General features: G+C 45.5%; 1 protein-coding gene across 3 annotated transcripts; it reads right to left on the minus strand.

The window, feature by feature from the left end:
* Positions 1 to 727: 727 nt before the first annotated feature.
* LOC132207771 (utrophin-like) lies at positions 728 to 16,582 on the minus strand. Of its 3 annotated transcripts, XR_009443799.1 has the most exons (4): positions 14,628 to 14,700; positions 8,648 to 8,916; positions 3,367 to 4,587; positions 728 to 3,257 (listed from the first exon to the last, which is right to left on the minus strand). XR_009443799.1 is itself a non-coding variant. In XM_059643643.1 (3 exons), exons 1-3 carry the CDS (start codon positions 16,565 to 16,567, stop codon positions 4,441 to 4,443), a joined length of 459 nt encoding a protein of 152 aa, XP_059499626.1. In that variant the 5' UTR covers positions 16,568 to 16,582; the 3' UTR covers positions 728 to 4,440. The 3 variants fall into 3 exon arrangements, 2 of the variants coding, with proteins under 2 accessions (XP_059499626.1, XP_059499625.1); XM_059643643.1 differs by lacking the exon at positions 14,628 to 14,700 and adding an exon at positions 16,525 to 16,582 and having other exon boundaries at positions 728 to 4,587; XM_059643642.1 differs by having other exon boundaries at positions 728 to 4,587.
* Positions 16,583 to 16,812: the final 230 nt, after the last annotated feature.

A 16,812-nucleotide genomic window follows, 5' to 3' on the forward strand; every position in this document is an offset into this window, starting at 1 on the left:
AGACCTCTCTTAGACATACAACAAAACTATTTACATACATGTGAGACACGGGGAGGGTCCGAGGACTGAATGGACCCCCATTTACCTTCAGCAGGAAAATCTCAGTGGTCCTTTCCGACTGTGCCTCGGCAGCAGCAGCCCCATCGTCCCAGTTATGCCCCAAGCTTTCAGTGCATCAGTGGTAGCAGGACGGCCAACCCCTCACTCTTTCCCAGTGGGGTCTACATGTTAATTACTCCGGGAAGCGTTTCTCTATGAGCCTAGCCTGATCTACACATCTCCCAGGAACTATATGGTAACTGTAAACAGTCTTAAAGTGAGCCCGATTGATTCACCCTCCTATCAGTGACTTGCCAATGATGATTGCCTGTTTCATAATCAGTCTAGTCTGATCTTCTCTTCCTCTGAGTGAATCCTTTCTGTCCTCTTCCATTCAGCCCGTGCCTGGGAGAATGCAGCCAGATTCCCCTTCAGGCTGCATTTCATTCTCCTCACTGTCTCGGTGCTGCCACAGACATCACCTGTCTCTCCATTTCCCTCTGTAACAGTTCTTGTGAAACCCATCCCCCTCCCCGCCCCACCTTCCAGCTGCAATGTTGGAATATCACCACATTGGGCATTGCCATTAGTGCTCCAGCTCATTCAAATTTCTTCACAAAACAGAAACACAACTCATCAACAAGACTAAGTGGCAGGCAAATGAGATACATCATACATCTAAAAGCAGTTTGTTGTTCAAAAGTGGAACTAACTTTAATTTGTATGCGTATAATAGAATCAGGAAGAATAATACATATATAGCATGCAACTCATTTCACTGAACACATTTGTGCAAATAAATGATATCTCTGCAGTTCAAACAATTCCAACAGCATAACATTAGAGACAGAGCATTTGGAAATGATACAGAAATTTCAGATACGAATGATTTAAAGAGGAGGACAGATTAAGATCGGGGAAACTGAACAGGGTGTACACACAAAAATCCATTTCGCAATTGGAATGCCTCATTCAGGCAATTACATCTCTCTCCCTCAGTCTCAAATGGTCTTCTTCCCATTCGATTTTCTTCCACTCTCTGAGCCACCCCCAATAAGCAGTTCCCTTCCCTCCCCCGTTTAGCCTCATGCCTTCGTTTGCACTGGTATGTAATGGTACCTTTCTAGTACATGTTTGATTTTCGATGAACACACCGCACTGGTTTGTGACCAGGTCGGCCAGTTGAACCTCACAGAATATGAGTTGCCTGACTGGTCCACATTAACAGCCCAAATCAGGGAGCCCTGACTGACAGCTAAGTCGTGTGAGGGTCAGAGATGCTGACACCCTGGCAACTATCTCTGAATGAGGCAGTGCTAAAGTTGAAGACAGTTCATTTGTAAATAAAAGTTGAATTGGAGATCGACACTGGCCTCAGTGTATTTAAAATACATCTCCAGCACTGGGTTTGAATATTATTGTTATCCTTTTGTTATCAAACATCTCTGTGTGCAGTGCTCAGCAGGGTTATAACATGGAGATGTGGGAACAGGATTGTTTAGATTCCCTACAGTGTGGAAACAGGCCCTTTGGCCCAACAACTGCACACCAAACCTTGGAGCATCCCACCCAGACCCACGCCCCTGAACACTATGGGCAATTTAGCATGGCCAATCCACCGAGCGTGCACCTCTTTGGACTGTGGGAGGAGACCGGAGCACCTGGAAGAAACCCACGCAGACACAGGGTCAAGGTGCAAATTCCACACAAACAGTTGCCTGAGGCTGGAATTGAGCCTGAGTCCCCAGTGCTGTGAAGCTGCAGTGCTAATCACTGAGCCACCGTGCCGCCCCATATCGTGTTGCTTTTGCACAAACTTTGACAAAGAGGAAAGGCCACTGATAATGGCAAATGCTGGAGAATCCAAAATAACAAAGTGTGGAGCTGGATGAACACAGCAGGCCAAGCAGCATCTCAGGAGCACAAAAGCTGACATTTCAGGCCTAGACCCTTCATCAGAGAGGGGGATGGGAGAGGGAAGTGGAATAAATAGGGAGAGGGGGGGATGCGGACCGAAGATGGAGAGAAAACAAGATAGGTAGAGAGGAGAGTACAGGTGAGGAGGGAGGGAGGGGATAGGTCAGTCCAGGGAAGACGGACAAGTCAAGGAGGCAGGATGAGGTGGTCGGTCGGAAATGGAGGTGTGGCTTGAGGTGGGAGGAAGGGATGGGTCAGAGGAACAACAGGTTAGGGAGGCGGAGACAGGCTGGGCTGGTTTTGTGATGCAGTAGCGGGAGGGGAAGAACTGGGCTGGTTTTGGGATGCAGTTGGGGAGGGGGAGATTTTGAAGCTTGTGAAGTCCACATAGATACCATTGGGTTGCAGGGTTCCCAAGCGGATGAGGAGTTGCTGTCCTTGCAACCTTCGGGTGGCATTATTGTGGCACTGCAGGAGGCCCATGATGGACATGTCGTCTAAGGAATGGGAGGGGGAGTTAAAATGGTTCGCGACTGGGAGGTGCAGTTGTTTGTTGCGAACCGAGCGGAGGTGTTCTGCAAAGCGGTCCCCAAGCCTCCGCTTGGTTTCCTCAATGCAGAGCGGGTCAGGAGTGAGGGGGCAGGTCACTGTGAGGGGGGTCAGGACTGCAGGGGCAACTCACTCTGAGCGGGTCAGCACGGAGGGGTAGGTCGCTGTGAGTGGGTCAGGACTGCAGAGAGAAGTCGCTGTGAGCTGGTCAGGACTGCAGGGGCGAGTCACTGTGAGCGGGTCAGGACTGCAGGGGCGAGTCAGTGTGAGCGGGTCAGGTCGCTGCGAGAGGGTCAGGATGGAGGGGGCAATTCGCTGTGAGCATCCCATTTCACTCTGTCACGGCATCCCATTTCACTCTGTCACGGCATCCCATTTCACTCCGTCACTGCATCCCATTTCCCACAGCCACTGCATCCCATTTCACTCAGTCACTGCATCCATGCTGCGTGGTCCATGCTGTGTATAAATGTGGCATAAAATCCTTACTTGGAAGTTCATTTCCTCTTGTAATAACATGTGGCATCATTAGCATCCTTAATCACTTGCATTTAATCGGAAAGCCTGGTCCAAACACCAGATAACATGACAGTCCGAACAGAATGCATTTTCCAATGATTTAAACATATAGTCATGTGTGTCTCAGTGAATAAAAATCCTCCTCATTTTACCCCAATTATATCTCATAATAAAGGGAGTATGTCTGAAAGTCGTCTCATCCGAAGGAAAACAGACTTGCTCCAGGAAAGCTGCTAAAATATATCAAGAAAAATATATATGAAATGATTCTAGAAATTTCTGCAACACAAAGATCAAAGGAAACAATAGTTTGATGAACACACTGTTAAGTGTTGCACTTACACATCACATTTTGGAAAACAAACCACACTGATTTTCTGCTTCATAAAAAAAATTGTTCCAAGTCTTCATTATGCAGCACTGAAGTGAACTGAAAAGGTGTAGACTTTTAACCTGCATAGAAAGCATGTGCAGAAGTTAAAACAAAAAAAAAGCCACTTCTGTCCTAAAAAGACAATATTATATTACAAAAGGCCAGGGAAGTTGGAGAATGCAGCATCATGCTTCCTGCAGAGATCAAGTTTTGTCTGTGTTGTAAAAAACAAAAGAACTGTGGGCACTGTAAATCAGCAAAAGCAGAAGTTGCTGGAAAAGCTCAGCAGGTCTGGCAGCATCAGTGAAGAGTGAGATCTGAGGAAGGGTCACAGGACGCGAAACATTAACTCTGACATTGTCTACGTCATAGTGAGTTATGTCTATTGCTTCAGCAAAATCGAACCAACTCTGAATGAAAATCAATGCTGAAGAAATATCCAAAACATCCGCTGTCCCCGTTGTGGCTTCCTCTACATTGGGGAAACAATGCAGAGGCTTGGGGACCGCTTTTCAGAACACCTACGCTCAGTTTGCAATAAACAACTGCACCTCCCAGTCACGAACCATTTCAACTCCCCCTCCCATTCCTGAGAGGACACGTCCAACCTGGGCCTCCTGCAGTGCCATAATGACGCCACCCGAAGGTTGCAGGAACAGCAACTCATATTCTGCTTGGGAACCCTGCAGCCCAATGGTATCAGTGTGGATTTCACAAGCTTCCAAATCTCCTGTCCTCCCACTGCATCCCGAAACCAGCCCAGCTCGTCCCCGCCTCCCTAACCTATTCTTCCTCTCACCCATCCCCCCTCCCACCTCATGCCGCACCCCGATTTCCCCTCATCCCGCTCCCTTGACCTGTCCTGCCTCCCCAGACTGACCTATCCCCTCCCTGCCTCCCTACCCATACTCTCCTCTCCACCTACCTTCTCCTCCATCCATCTTCCATCCGCCTCCCCCTCTCTCCCTATTTATTCCAGAACCCGCACCCCCTCCCCATTTTCTGAAGGTGGTTCTCGGCCCGAAACATCAGCTTTTGTGCTCCTAAGATGATGCTTGGCCTGCTGTCTTCGTCCAGTTCCACACGGTGTTATCTCGCATTCTCCAGCATCTGCAGTTCCCATTATCTCTCCAAAACAAAGGCTGCTGTCTTTCAAAACCCAATCTCAGATTTTGCAGATAGTCCTTACCCTGAAAAAATACCAAATATGAATAAAGAGGAAAACTGGAGGTGAAACCATTCAAAAAATTTTCATTAGCATAATAAATGTTCAAACTGTAAAAGCAGGTTAAGCACCTGTATGTAAGGAAACTTTAAACAGACACTTACAGCCAACAAATGAGAGAAATATCCATTTCTTGCTGGATTACCAATTTTGCTGTTGGGAAAATAGGCCTAGGCTTAGCAATGTACATTCAAACAAGATAGCCCCCTCTCAGAACTCAACACTCACAGTCGTAGAGTTCTGTTTTCACAGGTTGGCGTATAATAGCATCAAGCACAATACACCAAATCTTCTTTGGTACCTTTTCCTTCCATAAAACTGCTTTTAGTAGATGCGCACTGAATTCATTTTATACACGTTGAACAGTTGCTAAGTTCAAGAGGCCAGTTCAGGCACTTCGACTTGCATCTGCTTCATCATCAAAACAGAACAAAATAAAGACCCACTCTTTGTAAGTCAAGTTTTCCATTTTTAGTGACAAGGTGAAGTGCAAGAACTGCTCACTTGATGTTAAAATCTCCTAAATATGTACCTATATATTTCAATTCTGTGAAATATGTGGAATGAGTTCGAGAGAAGGATTAATTTTCTTGTGCTGGGAGAGAGCTGGGACAGATAAAATAGGTTGAATGGCCTCCTCCCATGCTAAAAATGTCCATAACTGTTCTTGGCCCTGCTAAATTGAAGTGGCCATCCTTTCATTATGACTGTGAGACGCAGCATGTTACGATAGATGGCACAATGAAGAAATCTTTTGTTATTAATGAATTTTTCAGCACTAGGCATTCTTCCGAAGTCAAATGTTCGACATATGCCTGTTGCACTGACTTGGTTCCAAACAGTTATAATGTGGAGGTGCTGGTGTTGGACGAGGATGGACAAAGTCAGAGCTCACATGACATCAGGTTATAATCTGACAGGTTTATTTGAAATCACACAAGCTTTCGGAGTGCAGTCCCTTCATCAGGTGCGGTCAGGGAGGAAAACACACAGTCACACAATTGATAAGCAGACAGATCAAAACATCATACAACTGGTGTGAGTGGAGTGTCAGATAATAAGTCTTCATCCAGGATGTTTGTTTGTTTGCAGATATTTTGTTGAAGAAACACACAACTTGTAGTTACAGTCAGTGTGGTATCTTATAAATTCTTGCTTTTGAAATAAAGGTGAAAACTCTCAGACAGATTCTGAACACAAGCCTCTAAACTACAAGTCAGAGTCTGACCTGAGATGTCACCTTTTGTACATTCCTGTTGCGCTGCCTGATTATCATGACAACACAGCACTGACATGGACTTTATAAACGCTTTACTTGCCTCTAACACTCTTGGTCACCTGTATAGAGTTATTATCTGACACTCCACTCACGCCAATTCTATGATCTTTTGATCTCTCTGCTTATAAGCTCTCTCTCTCTGTGGTCACCTCACTAACTGCACCTGATGAAGGGGCTGCACTCCAAAAGCTTGTGTGATTTCAAATGAACCTGTTGGACGACAAGCTGGTGTCATGTGACTTCTGACTTCAAACAGTTATAGAATGTGTTTTCAATCCTACCGTGACTTGACAATAAGTCAACTTCTTAAAATTTATAAAATGAGAATGTCAAGTGAAGAAAGACAGAAGGAATGATTGAATCGACTGTGTCTGACACCACACAATTAATCCCCCTTCTGGAAGAAAGGTTGGCTGTGTTCTCTTTCTTCAGGAACATCCAGCTAATACCACCTTCCCACTGCTTGTTTTATTCATCTGGTGTTCCATCTAATTCCTTGCAGTCTTGGTCAAACCTTCATGTAATTTATTCAAATTTTCAATAAAATAAATTTAACTTTATATTCCACAATTTTAACATTTCCTTTTAAGGTTTGAACGGTTCAGTTCGTACAGTGCACATGTTGTGTTAATAATTGGAGAAGATGGTGGAAAAATCAAGATATATTGACAAGTAAACAAATGGCTAACTTCTGTTTCCTTGTCAGTAATGCCTTTTGAACAGAACATAAAGTTGCGCAACTATGTCGAGATAACAATTTAAAACTGGGAAGACCACTTTGTGGTCCCCACACCAATCTCTATTCACTACCTACTGATTGCATTACTCCGCCTTGGCAACAATGTAATATTACGCTTGTCTCAGCACAACCTTGGCATCTTGTTTATCCCATGATGAACGTCCAACAACACATTCAAGCAATCCCTCAAGCTGTCTCTTTACATCTTTTCAATCCTGCCTACCTGTCTCTTGTCTTGGCTCATTAGCAGTGAAACCTTCATCTGGAACTACTTCACTTCTGGACCTGACAATTCCAATGCATTCCCTGTTGGAGTCCCACATTTGCCCATTGAAAACTTGACGTCGTCTAAAACTCCACTGCCCGAGTCTCACCTTGAACCAAATCCTATTCTCTGTACTTTCTACCTGACTGACACTATTAATGGTAATTTTATTAAATTCTCATTTTTGTTTCCAAATCGTTCCTTGGCTATGCCTATGGCTATTTTGGTAATCTCCACCAGTCCAACCATACTTCAGGATACCTGCACTCGTCTAATTATGTCCTCTTGCCCACTCTTGATTTCAAACGGCCCACTACTAGTTGCCAAACATTTAATTGTGTCGGCTTCAAACCCAACAAGAGACTTCCTGCACCTTCAGCGAGCAAACTCACATCCAGAACCTCAACCCGAGCAACAAATCTTCTCAAAACTCGCTAACTTCCTACACATCTTAGCCTCTGTATGTTTCCTCTTTTAAGGCACTTTTTAAAACAATCCTCTTTCATCAAGCTCTTGATCGTCAAAACTAAGAACTTAATAAGGCTCAGTTGTATTCTGGGATCGTGAAAACTCCTTTCAGACGCCTCCAAAGTTTCCCTCCATTAAAGAGATTTTATCAGTGGTTGAAGTCATTGCCAAGCAGAGGGGGACGAATTGGGGAGTTACTTCAAAGAGCTATGATATGCCAAACGACCTCCTTCCACACTGGCCAACTCTGATTCTACAAAAACAAAAATGATTTTCAGACTTGGGAAGATCCCTCAAAAATGTCACAAGTAACCAGCTTATGGGCAGAGTCGAGCTGCTGAGATGATAGACCAGGATTTAGGGGTACCAGGAGTGATAATATGCTGAACACAATCAAATTTTGAGGTTGTAGAATGATGTGGTCTTCATCATTTTTGACACTTGGACCATTTTCCTTCCTTTCCACAGAACAAGTCAAATAGCGGCAGCACAATGTTGCATGGACGCTCGAGCCTGCTCCACCGTCAATGATGATTGTGGCTGGTCTTCCACATCAATTAAACTTTTGCTCATATCTCATCGTCTGCTCAAAACATCGATCTATTCACGTGCAGTATCCCTCTCGCTAACTTAATGAGAATTCATTCCAATCACTGAACTCCGAACGCAGACCCACCCCAGGTCAAAAAATTCAGCTGAGATCAGGAACTGATCTCGCCTGTATGGCTGAGCTGGCTTTTAAAAAGTTTGCCAGTGAGAGAGTCTCAGTGAGAAACATTCATTAAAAAAAATAATTGCATGGATTGCTCTCCAATCCTAAACTCTATTCAAATTCAGTTGGCTGAACGGTTGGTTTTTGATGCAGACTGATGCCCTGCAGAGAGGGCTCAATTGCCATACCAGTGAGCTTACCACAAAGGGTCTTCGCCTCAACCGCTCTACTTGACTGAGGCGTGGTCATCTTCAGGTTAAATCATAACCAGTTGTCTCTCTCCAAGGAGTCGCCAAATGGCGTGCTAAGACTTTACCTTTAACCCTGATAACATGGCAACAAGCAGATAACTCAGCTGATGTCACTGACTAATAAAATCCTCAATTATACTGATATTCATGTTGTGATATCATCAGAAGGCATGCTCAACTAAGTTTTAATTTGCAAATTAAGTTAACAACCATTCAATCAATATTACTGAAGTACTCATATTACTGATCGTCTCCATACAACATTGTGGTTACATCTGTTCATAAGTGAAGTGTAATGTAATTGCACTTACTGTGGTTTTATCAATGTGATCCTGCAATGAGTCAATAAGCAGGTCACCCACAGGTTGCCAATCAGTGTGGACCCCCTCAGCTGTTATCACATGAGCCTCAAGATCATCCAGAGCTTTCTGCAGTTCTTGAGGTTTCTCCAATGCCTTTTCCACCTGTTTCTGCCAGTTGCTTGCACGGGTTTTCAATTGCTCCCAATTTTCCTTCACTTCTGTTGACTGTTTGCGGACAGCTTTGGCAATTCTCTGGGCTCTCTCTTCCGGGGTAGGTTCTGAAAATATGAAATGCAAATAATTTATCAACTATTCATGATTTTGATCGATAGATTTTCTTTCGAAACCCCTTTCCTTTAAAAGGTCTCTCTGGACTTTCTCCTGAAATTGGGATATATATTATAAGACTGAAGCACATCAATGATAAATTCTGTAATCACCTAGCAGGTCGTCGAGTCGTTGACAGAGAATCACAGAGAACCAATACAAAGCCAAATAAAATTCCGCAGATATTTGAAATTTGTCACTACCAAGGAAGCTTTAAAAAAGGAAAAGGATTACGGACTAAATGGGTACAATTCTCAACAAAAGATTTGAAAAATCCTTTCAGTGTATCTTTCGTAGCTATGAGACAAACATCCAACACAAACCAACTTTCATCTTTCAGGACTGACAAGTTAGAATGATAAACCCAAAGTCTACCCTGCACAGTTCTCTCTAGAACTCACTTAATGAGGTTGTTAAGAGATGTAGAGATACCAAAGTGCGCAGCTGGATGAACACAGCAGGCCAAGCAGCATCTTAGGAGCACCAAAACTGAAATGTTGGGCCGAGACCTTTCATCAGAAAAGGGGGAGGGGGAGAGAGTTCTGAAATAAATAGCGAGAGAGGGGGAGGCGGATCAAAGATGGATAGAGGAGAAGTTAGGTGGAGAGGAGACAGACAACTTAAAGAGGTGGGGATGGAGCCAGTCGAGGTGAGTGTAGGTGGGGAGGTAGGGAGGGGATAGGTCAGTCCGGGGAGGACGAACAGGTCTCGGGGGCGGGAAGAGGTTAGGAGGTAGGAAATGGGGGTGGGGTTTGAGGTTGCAGGACGGGATAGGTGGGCTGGTTTTGGATGCAGCCGAGGGGAGTGTGCAGCGGATCAGGGAGTCACCTGAGGGTGGTGGGAAAAACGTCTTTGGTGGTGGGGTCGGATTGCAGATGGCAGAAGGGTCGGAGGACGAGGCATTGAATCCGGAGGTTGGTGGGGTGGTATGCGAGGGCGAGGAGGGCACTGTTTTGGTAGTTATTATGGGGAGCGAGTGTGAGGGATGAGGTGTGGGAAATGCGGGTGACACGGTCGAGGGCGTTTTTGACCACTGAGGAGGGGGAAGTTCCGGTCCTTGAACAACCCTCAACAGTTTCTCTTTCAATTCCTCCCACTTCCAACAGACAAACGGGGTGGCCAGGGTAGCCACATGGGCCCAAGCGATGCCTGCCTCTTTGGAGGTTACATGGAACGCTCCCTCTTCCGTACCTACACTGGCCCTCAACCTCACCTCTTCCTCCGTTACATCGATGGCCGTATCGGCACCGCTCGTGTTGCCACAAGGGGCTCGAACAGTTCATCCACTTCACCAACACCTTCCTCCCGAACTTGAAGTTCACCTGGACAATCTCTGATACCTCTCTCTCCATCCTGGACCTCTCTATTTCCAACCACTGAGAAACAAATATCCATTTCAACTCCACCAATTCCCACAGCTACCAAGAATACACCTCCTCCCACCATATTCCCGCAACACTTCATCCCCAATTCCCCATTCCTTTGCCTCTGCATCTGCGCTCCCAGGATGAGGTATTCTATTCCCGCATATCTCAGATGTCCTCATTTTTCAAAGACCACAACTTCCACCACTCGGTGGTTGATAACGCCCTCGACCGTGTCTCCAGCATTTCCTGCAACAAATCCCTCTCACCCAACCCCACAACAACAACCAAAACAAAGTCTCCCTCGTCCTAACGTACCACCCCACCAACCTCCAGATACAACGCATCATCCTTCGAAACTTTCAGATTCTCTGGGAGGCTACGGAGGAGGTGGCGGAGCCTTGGGCCTTGATCTTTGAGTCCTCATTGTCTACAGGTTTAGTACCAGAAGGCTGGAGGGTTGCACATGTTGAGTCCTTGTTCAAGAAGGGCAGTAGAGATGCCCCAGGTAATTACAAACCCAGTGAGCCTTACGTCTGTTGGAGGAAATGTTTTGGAAAGGATTATAAGAGATAGGATTTATAATCATCGAGCAAGCACCAATTTGATGGGAGATAGTCAACATGGATTTGTCAAGGGCAGGTCGTGTCTCACAAGCGTCATTGAGTAATTTTGGAAGGTGACCAAGCATGTGGATGAGGGTCGGGCAGTTGACGTGGTGTACGTGGACTTCAGTAAAGCCTTCGATAAGGTTCCACATGGTATGCTATTGGAGAAAACATGGAGACATGGGATTGAGGGAGATTTAGCAGGTTGGATTAGAAACTGGCTTTGGCTAAGGCGGCAACCAGTGGTGCTTGATAGAAAATATTCAGCCTGGAGTCTGGTTCCTAGTGATGTGTCTCAAGGATCTATTTTGGGATCACTGCTGTTTGTCATTTTCATAAGTGACTTGGACGGAGGCATTGGTAGATGGGTTAGTAAGTTTGCAGCTGACACTAAAGTCAGTGGAGTGGTGGACAATGTGGAAGAATGTTGCAGGTTACCGGTAGACTTTGGATGAACTGCTGAATTGGGCGGAAAGGTGGCAGATGGAGTTCAATGCGGATAAATGTGAGGTGATTCACTTTGGGATGAATAATAAGAAGGCAGAATATTGGGTCAATGGAAAGATTCTTGGTCGTGTTGCTGTGCAGAGGGTGTCCATCTATGTCGATCCCTGAAAATTGCCATCCAGGTTGATAGTGCTGTGAAGAAGGCTTAGGTCTTTTAGGTTTTATTGGCAGAGGGATTGAGATCCAGAGCTGTGATGTCATGCTGCAACTGTCCAGAAAGCTGGTGCGGTCTCATTTGGAATATTGCGTACAGTTCTGGTTGCCCCATTACAGGAAGGATGCGGAAGCATTGGAAAAGGTGCAGAGGAGATGTTGCCTGGTGTGGAGCGAAGGTCTTCTGAAGAAAGGCTGAGGGACTTGGGTCTGTACTCATTGGAGAGAAGGTGGTTCAGAGGGGATTTAATAGAGACATACAAGATGACAAGTGGATGAGATCGGGTGGACAGTGAGGGTCTTTTTCCGAGGATGATGACATCAGCTTGTATGAGGGGGCACAGCTAAACAGTGAGGGGTAATAGATTTGAGATAGATGTCAGAGGCAGGTTCTTTACTCCGAGAGTGGTAAGGATGTGGAACCCCCTGCCTGCCAATGCAGTTAGCTCAGCCACGTTAGGGGCATTTCAACAGTCCTTGGATAAGCATATGGATGATAATGGGATCGTGTCGGGGGGATGGGCTTAGATTAGTTCACTGGTCCATCCAGATCATCGCAATGGGCAAAAAAGCACACCGTTGTCTCTACTTCCCAGGAGGCGAAGGCAATTCCGTGTGTCCACAAGGGCAACTTTCACTGATGTACCACAGAAAGCATCCTATCTGGATGCATATCACAGCACGGTTCCTCTAGCAAAACAATCCCTAATTATTATGCTCCTGCCTTTCTTCTTCCAGGCAGAATTGGTTCTGCTTTGTCATAACTATATTGGGAGAAAATCCACGCTCAGTCTAAGTTAATTCTTCCAACAATTCAGATACCATGGAAGACTGAGAAAATAGTGGGTGTGTGTGGGAGAGAGAGAAAGAGAGAGAGAGACAAAGCCAGAGGGGTTGCTGGGGTGGGGGGGTGGAGACAGAGAGAGAGAGAGAGAGAGAGAGACAGAGAGAGCGCGAGAGAGACAGAGAGAGCGCGAGAGAGACAGAGAGCGCGAGACAGAGACTGTGAGAGAGAGAGAGAGGGAGAGGGAGAGGGGGGGGAGAGAGAGAGAGAGAGAGAGAGAGACAGACAAACAGAATAGGCTACAGAATGTGAGAGTGTGTGAGCGCCTGCATCAGGCAGTGAGAGAGATGTTGCTGAGGTGGAGATAGTTGAGAGTGTCCATCACCAACAATCTCTCCTGGTCCACCCAGATCGTCGCAATGGGCAAAAGCGCACACCAATGTCTCTATTTCCCCAGCAGGCTAAGGTAATTCGGTGTGTCCACAAGGTCAACTTTCATTTATGTACCAGAGAAAGCATCCTATCTGGATGCATGTCACGGCATGGTTTGGCAACAGCTCTTCCTAAGACCACAAGAAACTACAGAGTTATGAACACAGCATAGTCCATCATGCAAACCAGCCTTCCATTCGTTGATTCCACCTTTACTTCCTGCTGCCTCGGGAAAGAAACTGACATAATCAAAGGCCCTTCTCACCCGCCAATTACACTCTCTTCTCCCTTTTTCTGAAGGGAAGGTGTCAACAAGTTTGTATACATGTGTGAAAAGATTCAAGAACAGCTTCTTCACCGCTGTTATTCGACATGTGAATAGGATACTGAAAAGTTTAAATCTAATTTTGATCTCGCTCTCTGTGCATCTTCTCTGCAGCTGTCGCTATGTTCCATTTCACTAATGCGCCTTGTATGGTATGATCTGTCTATACTGCATGCAGAAGAAAACTTGTCACTGTACTTGGGCACATGTGACAATGACGACTCAAATCAAATTGACTGTGTGCAAGAGAGAGGTGAGTGTATGATTGTGTTCAAGAGTGCAAAGACAGTGCATGAAAGCGTGAGTGTGCGCATGACAGAATGTGTGTGCCAGTGACTGTGCTCAAGAGTGTGTGAAAGAGAGTTAGCACAAGAAGGGAAGTGTTACAGCATGCATGAGGGAGTGAGAGTGTCTCTAAGAGTGAGTGAGCTTGACAGCAAGCGAATTTGCAAGTGTAAGTGTGTGAGGGAGAGATTTGTGGTAGTGTGTGTGTACTTGAGAGTAACAGCATTGGCAAAAGATCCTGCGACAGTGCATGCAAGTGTGCCACAGAATGTGTGCAAGACCGTGTACGACTGTGTGGCGGTATGGACTATGAATGAGTGAGAATGTGACAGAGTGTGTTTGTGAGAGACTGTGTTCCTGACTTTTTTTTTTGTGTGTGTAGTGTGTTTGTGCATGAGGGACAGGATATGCATGTGCAACATCGTGTGACTGTGAACTTCTGTTTGTGCCTGTGAGTGAAGTGATGGGGGAGAACAGGGAGAGGAGAGATAAAGACTGAGAGAGAGAGGGAGCATGAGAGAGAGATGACATGAGGAATTAGAAATGATGAGTGGTCAATACCTGGAGGAAAAAAAGAACAGCGTCTGTGCGTTAAGAGAAGCCGCTGGATCTGATATGGAGGCTATTGTTTTATTGATTGTACTGAATGAAAAGCAAGTGTCACCTCTCAGTGTCAGGGGACAGGAGATGTGCATCAGAGAAGGAGATATAGTCAGCCTTGTTAGAGACAGCAGACACGTTGCAAATGCATAGAAACTGACATGAAAGCTTTCTTGTCAATATGTAAAGAGGTGAGACAAATATGACGAGTTAATATTGTACCTTTGCGCTCAGTAAAATTATAGAATCATGAATCAGAGAATCCATACTGTGTGGAAACAGGTCCGTCAGCCCAACATGTCCACACTGCCCCTCACAGCATCCCACCCAGACCCATCCACCTATAACTCACCTAACCGACACATCACTGAACACCTTGGGAAATTTAGCATGGCCAATCCACCGACCTTGCACATCTTTTGACTGTGGGAGGAAACTCGAGCACCCGGAGAAAACCCATGCAGGCACATGGAGAATGTGCAAACTCCACACAGAAAGTCACCAAAGGGTGGAATTGACACAGCAGTGTTAACCAGAGCCACTGTGCTCTATATTATGCTCATTAAGCTGCAAGCATTTTTTTTTTAAACGCAAGGAAACGTACCATCGTCACATAATCCAAGAGGTTTCAATCTTCTGTCAGCTTTGAGAACTTTATCCATATCCACAAGGACAAGGTGATGTTAATGGTGTGAGACCGGTCAGTATGCAGCAGCTCGTCATGCAAAAAAATTAACGGCACTTTCATTGCTTTTTTCCGAGGGGCGCAACAGAAAGACAAGAACATGAAAAAGTCCTGAAATCTTTCTCCAATTTCAATCTCCAAGGGACCATCCATTCCTCAAAAGTCATAACCAAACTGAACATGGGCCTCCTGCAGTGCCACAAATAATGCCAAACGAAGGTTGCAGGAACAGCAACTCATATTCCGCTTGGGAACCCTGCAGTTCAATGGTATCAATGTGGATTTCACAAGCTTTAAAATCTCCTCTCCCCCCACTGCATCCCAAAACCAGCCCAGTTCGTCCCCGCCTCCCTAAACTGTTCTTCCTCTAACCTATCCCCTCCTCCCACCTCAAGACCCACCTCCATTTCCGACGTACTAAACTCATCCTGCCCTCTTGACCTGTCCGTCCCCCCCCAGGCTGACTGATCTGCTCCCTACCTCCCCACCTATACTCTCGTCTACAGTTTCCATCCCGGCCTTTTTACGTCGCGTGTCTCCTCCCCACCGATCTTCTCCTCTGACCGTCTTCGATCCGCCTCCCCCTCGCTCCCTATTTATTTCAGAACCCTCTCCCTATTCCCCTTTTCTGATGAAGGGTCTCCACTCGAAACGTCAGCTTTTGAGCTCCTAAGATGCTGCTTGGCCTGCTGTGTTCATCCAGCTCCACACTTGATTCTCCGAGGGAGTGGTGGAGGCTGGGAAAATTACAACATTTGTGAGGCATCTGGAAGGGGATATAAATGAGGGGGGTTAAGATGGCTATGTAGCAAACGCAGGAAAATGGGACTGGATTAGTTAGCATATCTGGTTGACATGGACAAGTTGGACCAAAGGGTCCATTTCCATATTCTACAGCTCGATGACTCTGATTTTATTTGGTAAGTTGGATTCAGAATGGGCTGAGTTGGCAGGAAGCAGAAGGTTATGGTTGATCCATGTTTCGTGACTGAAAGTCTGTGTCCAGTGAGGCTCTCGAGGGATTATTGTTCGAGTGCTCACTGCTGTGCTATATCAGAATGATTTAGACTTAAATGTTTCGAGGGGTGATCACTAAGTTTGTGAAACATATGAAAATCGCTGAGATGGTAACTTGTGATGAGGAGAGCCCAGGATTGCAGGGTGATGAAAACAGGCAGGTCAGATTGATTTGTGTGGCAAATGGAAATTAATCTGAACACACACGAGGGGGTGCACTTGCGAACTACACACAAGGCGAGGGAATTCACCAAAATCCATCAACAGCATTTTCCAACTCACAACCACTTCCATTTAGAGGGACAAGGGCAAAAGTAAGATAGGATTCCTGTGTAACAACCCTGCATTTCGCTCTGTCATGACATTGAGAGTACCCACAGCACATCGGCAACAGCTGTTCAAGTACTAAGCTCCCACCACCTTCTCTCTACTCGCATAATTGAATTCTGTTAACTAAATCATAGAACTCTGTTTTTGGAACACGAATTGGGCCATCGTTATTAAATCGAAAATTATTGAAAATGCTTCAGAACTTGGAATTTGCCTGTGAAGGCAGGCTTTTGTTTTTAAAACTCTTCCATTCAAATTAAAATGCAACACACACTCACAACGCATTGCTGCAGCAGCCAGGACATTATATTTCAAATCCTAGAGTAAAAGAACGCTCCACAACCGATTGGAATCAGCTCAATGCTGCAGCCCAATGACTTGAATTTTTTGAAACAGCATAGCCTGGGTTAGAGATCGTTTCAAGTCTTGACAGACCACCAAAACTGCCTGCAACATCAAGTTAATGTACCTTGGCTCGTTCTAGAAATGTAACGCATCATCTTTGAATTCATTTCCGAAATGTTGACAGCACTGGGCCTAGTTGCCCTCGAGAAAGTCAGGATGAGCTAGCTTCTTGAAACACTGCAGTCAATTTTGTGTAACTAGATTCACAAAACTGTTAGGAAGTCAGTTTCATGATTTTAACCATGAAGGAACTGAGATATATTTCAGTTTCAGGATCATCAGTAGCTTGAATAGGAACATCCTGCTGATGGGTCCCCATTTACCTCTCGTTCTTGTCCTTCTCGTTACCAAA

Source organism: Stegostoma tigrinum, unplaced genomic scaffold (genome assembly GCF_030684315.1).
Source record: "Stegostoma tigrinum isolate sSteTig4 unplaced genomic scaffold, sSteTig4.hap1 scaffold_153, whole genome shotgun sequence".
Taxonomy (NCBI): domain Eukaryota; kingdom Metazoa; phylum Chordata; class Chondrichthyes; order Orectolobiformes; family Stegostomatidae; genus Stegostoma; species Stegostoma tigrinum.

What these genes read in the sequence shown, in the direction of transcription:
- LOC132207771 (XM_059643642.1), bottom strand. Translation starts at nt 14,685, where the DNA reads ATGGATAAAGTTCTCAAAGCTGACAGAAGATTGAAACCTCTTGGATTA. An exon ending in TCTTGGATTATGTGACGATG is followed by an intron (nt 8,917 to 14,627) that starts GTACGTTTCCTT and finishes TCATATTTTCAG; the next exon opens with AACCTACCCCGGAAGAGAGA. An exon ending in ATCACATTGATAAAACCACA is followed by an intron (nt 4,588 to 8,647) that starts GTAAGTGCAATT and finishes GTATTTTTTCAG; the next exon opens with GGTAAGGACTATCTGCAAAA.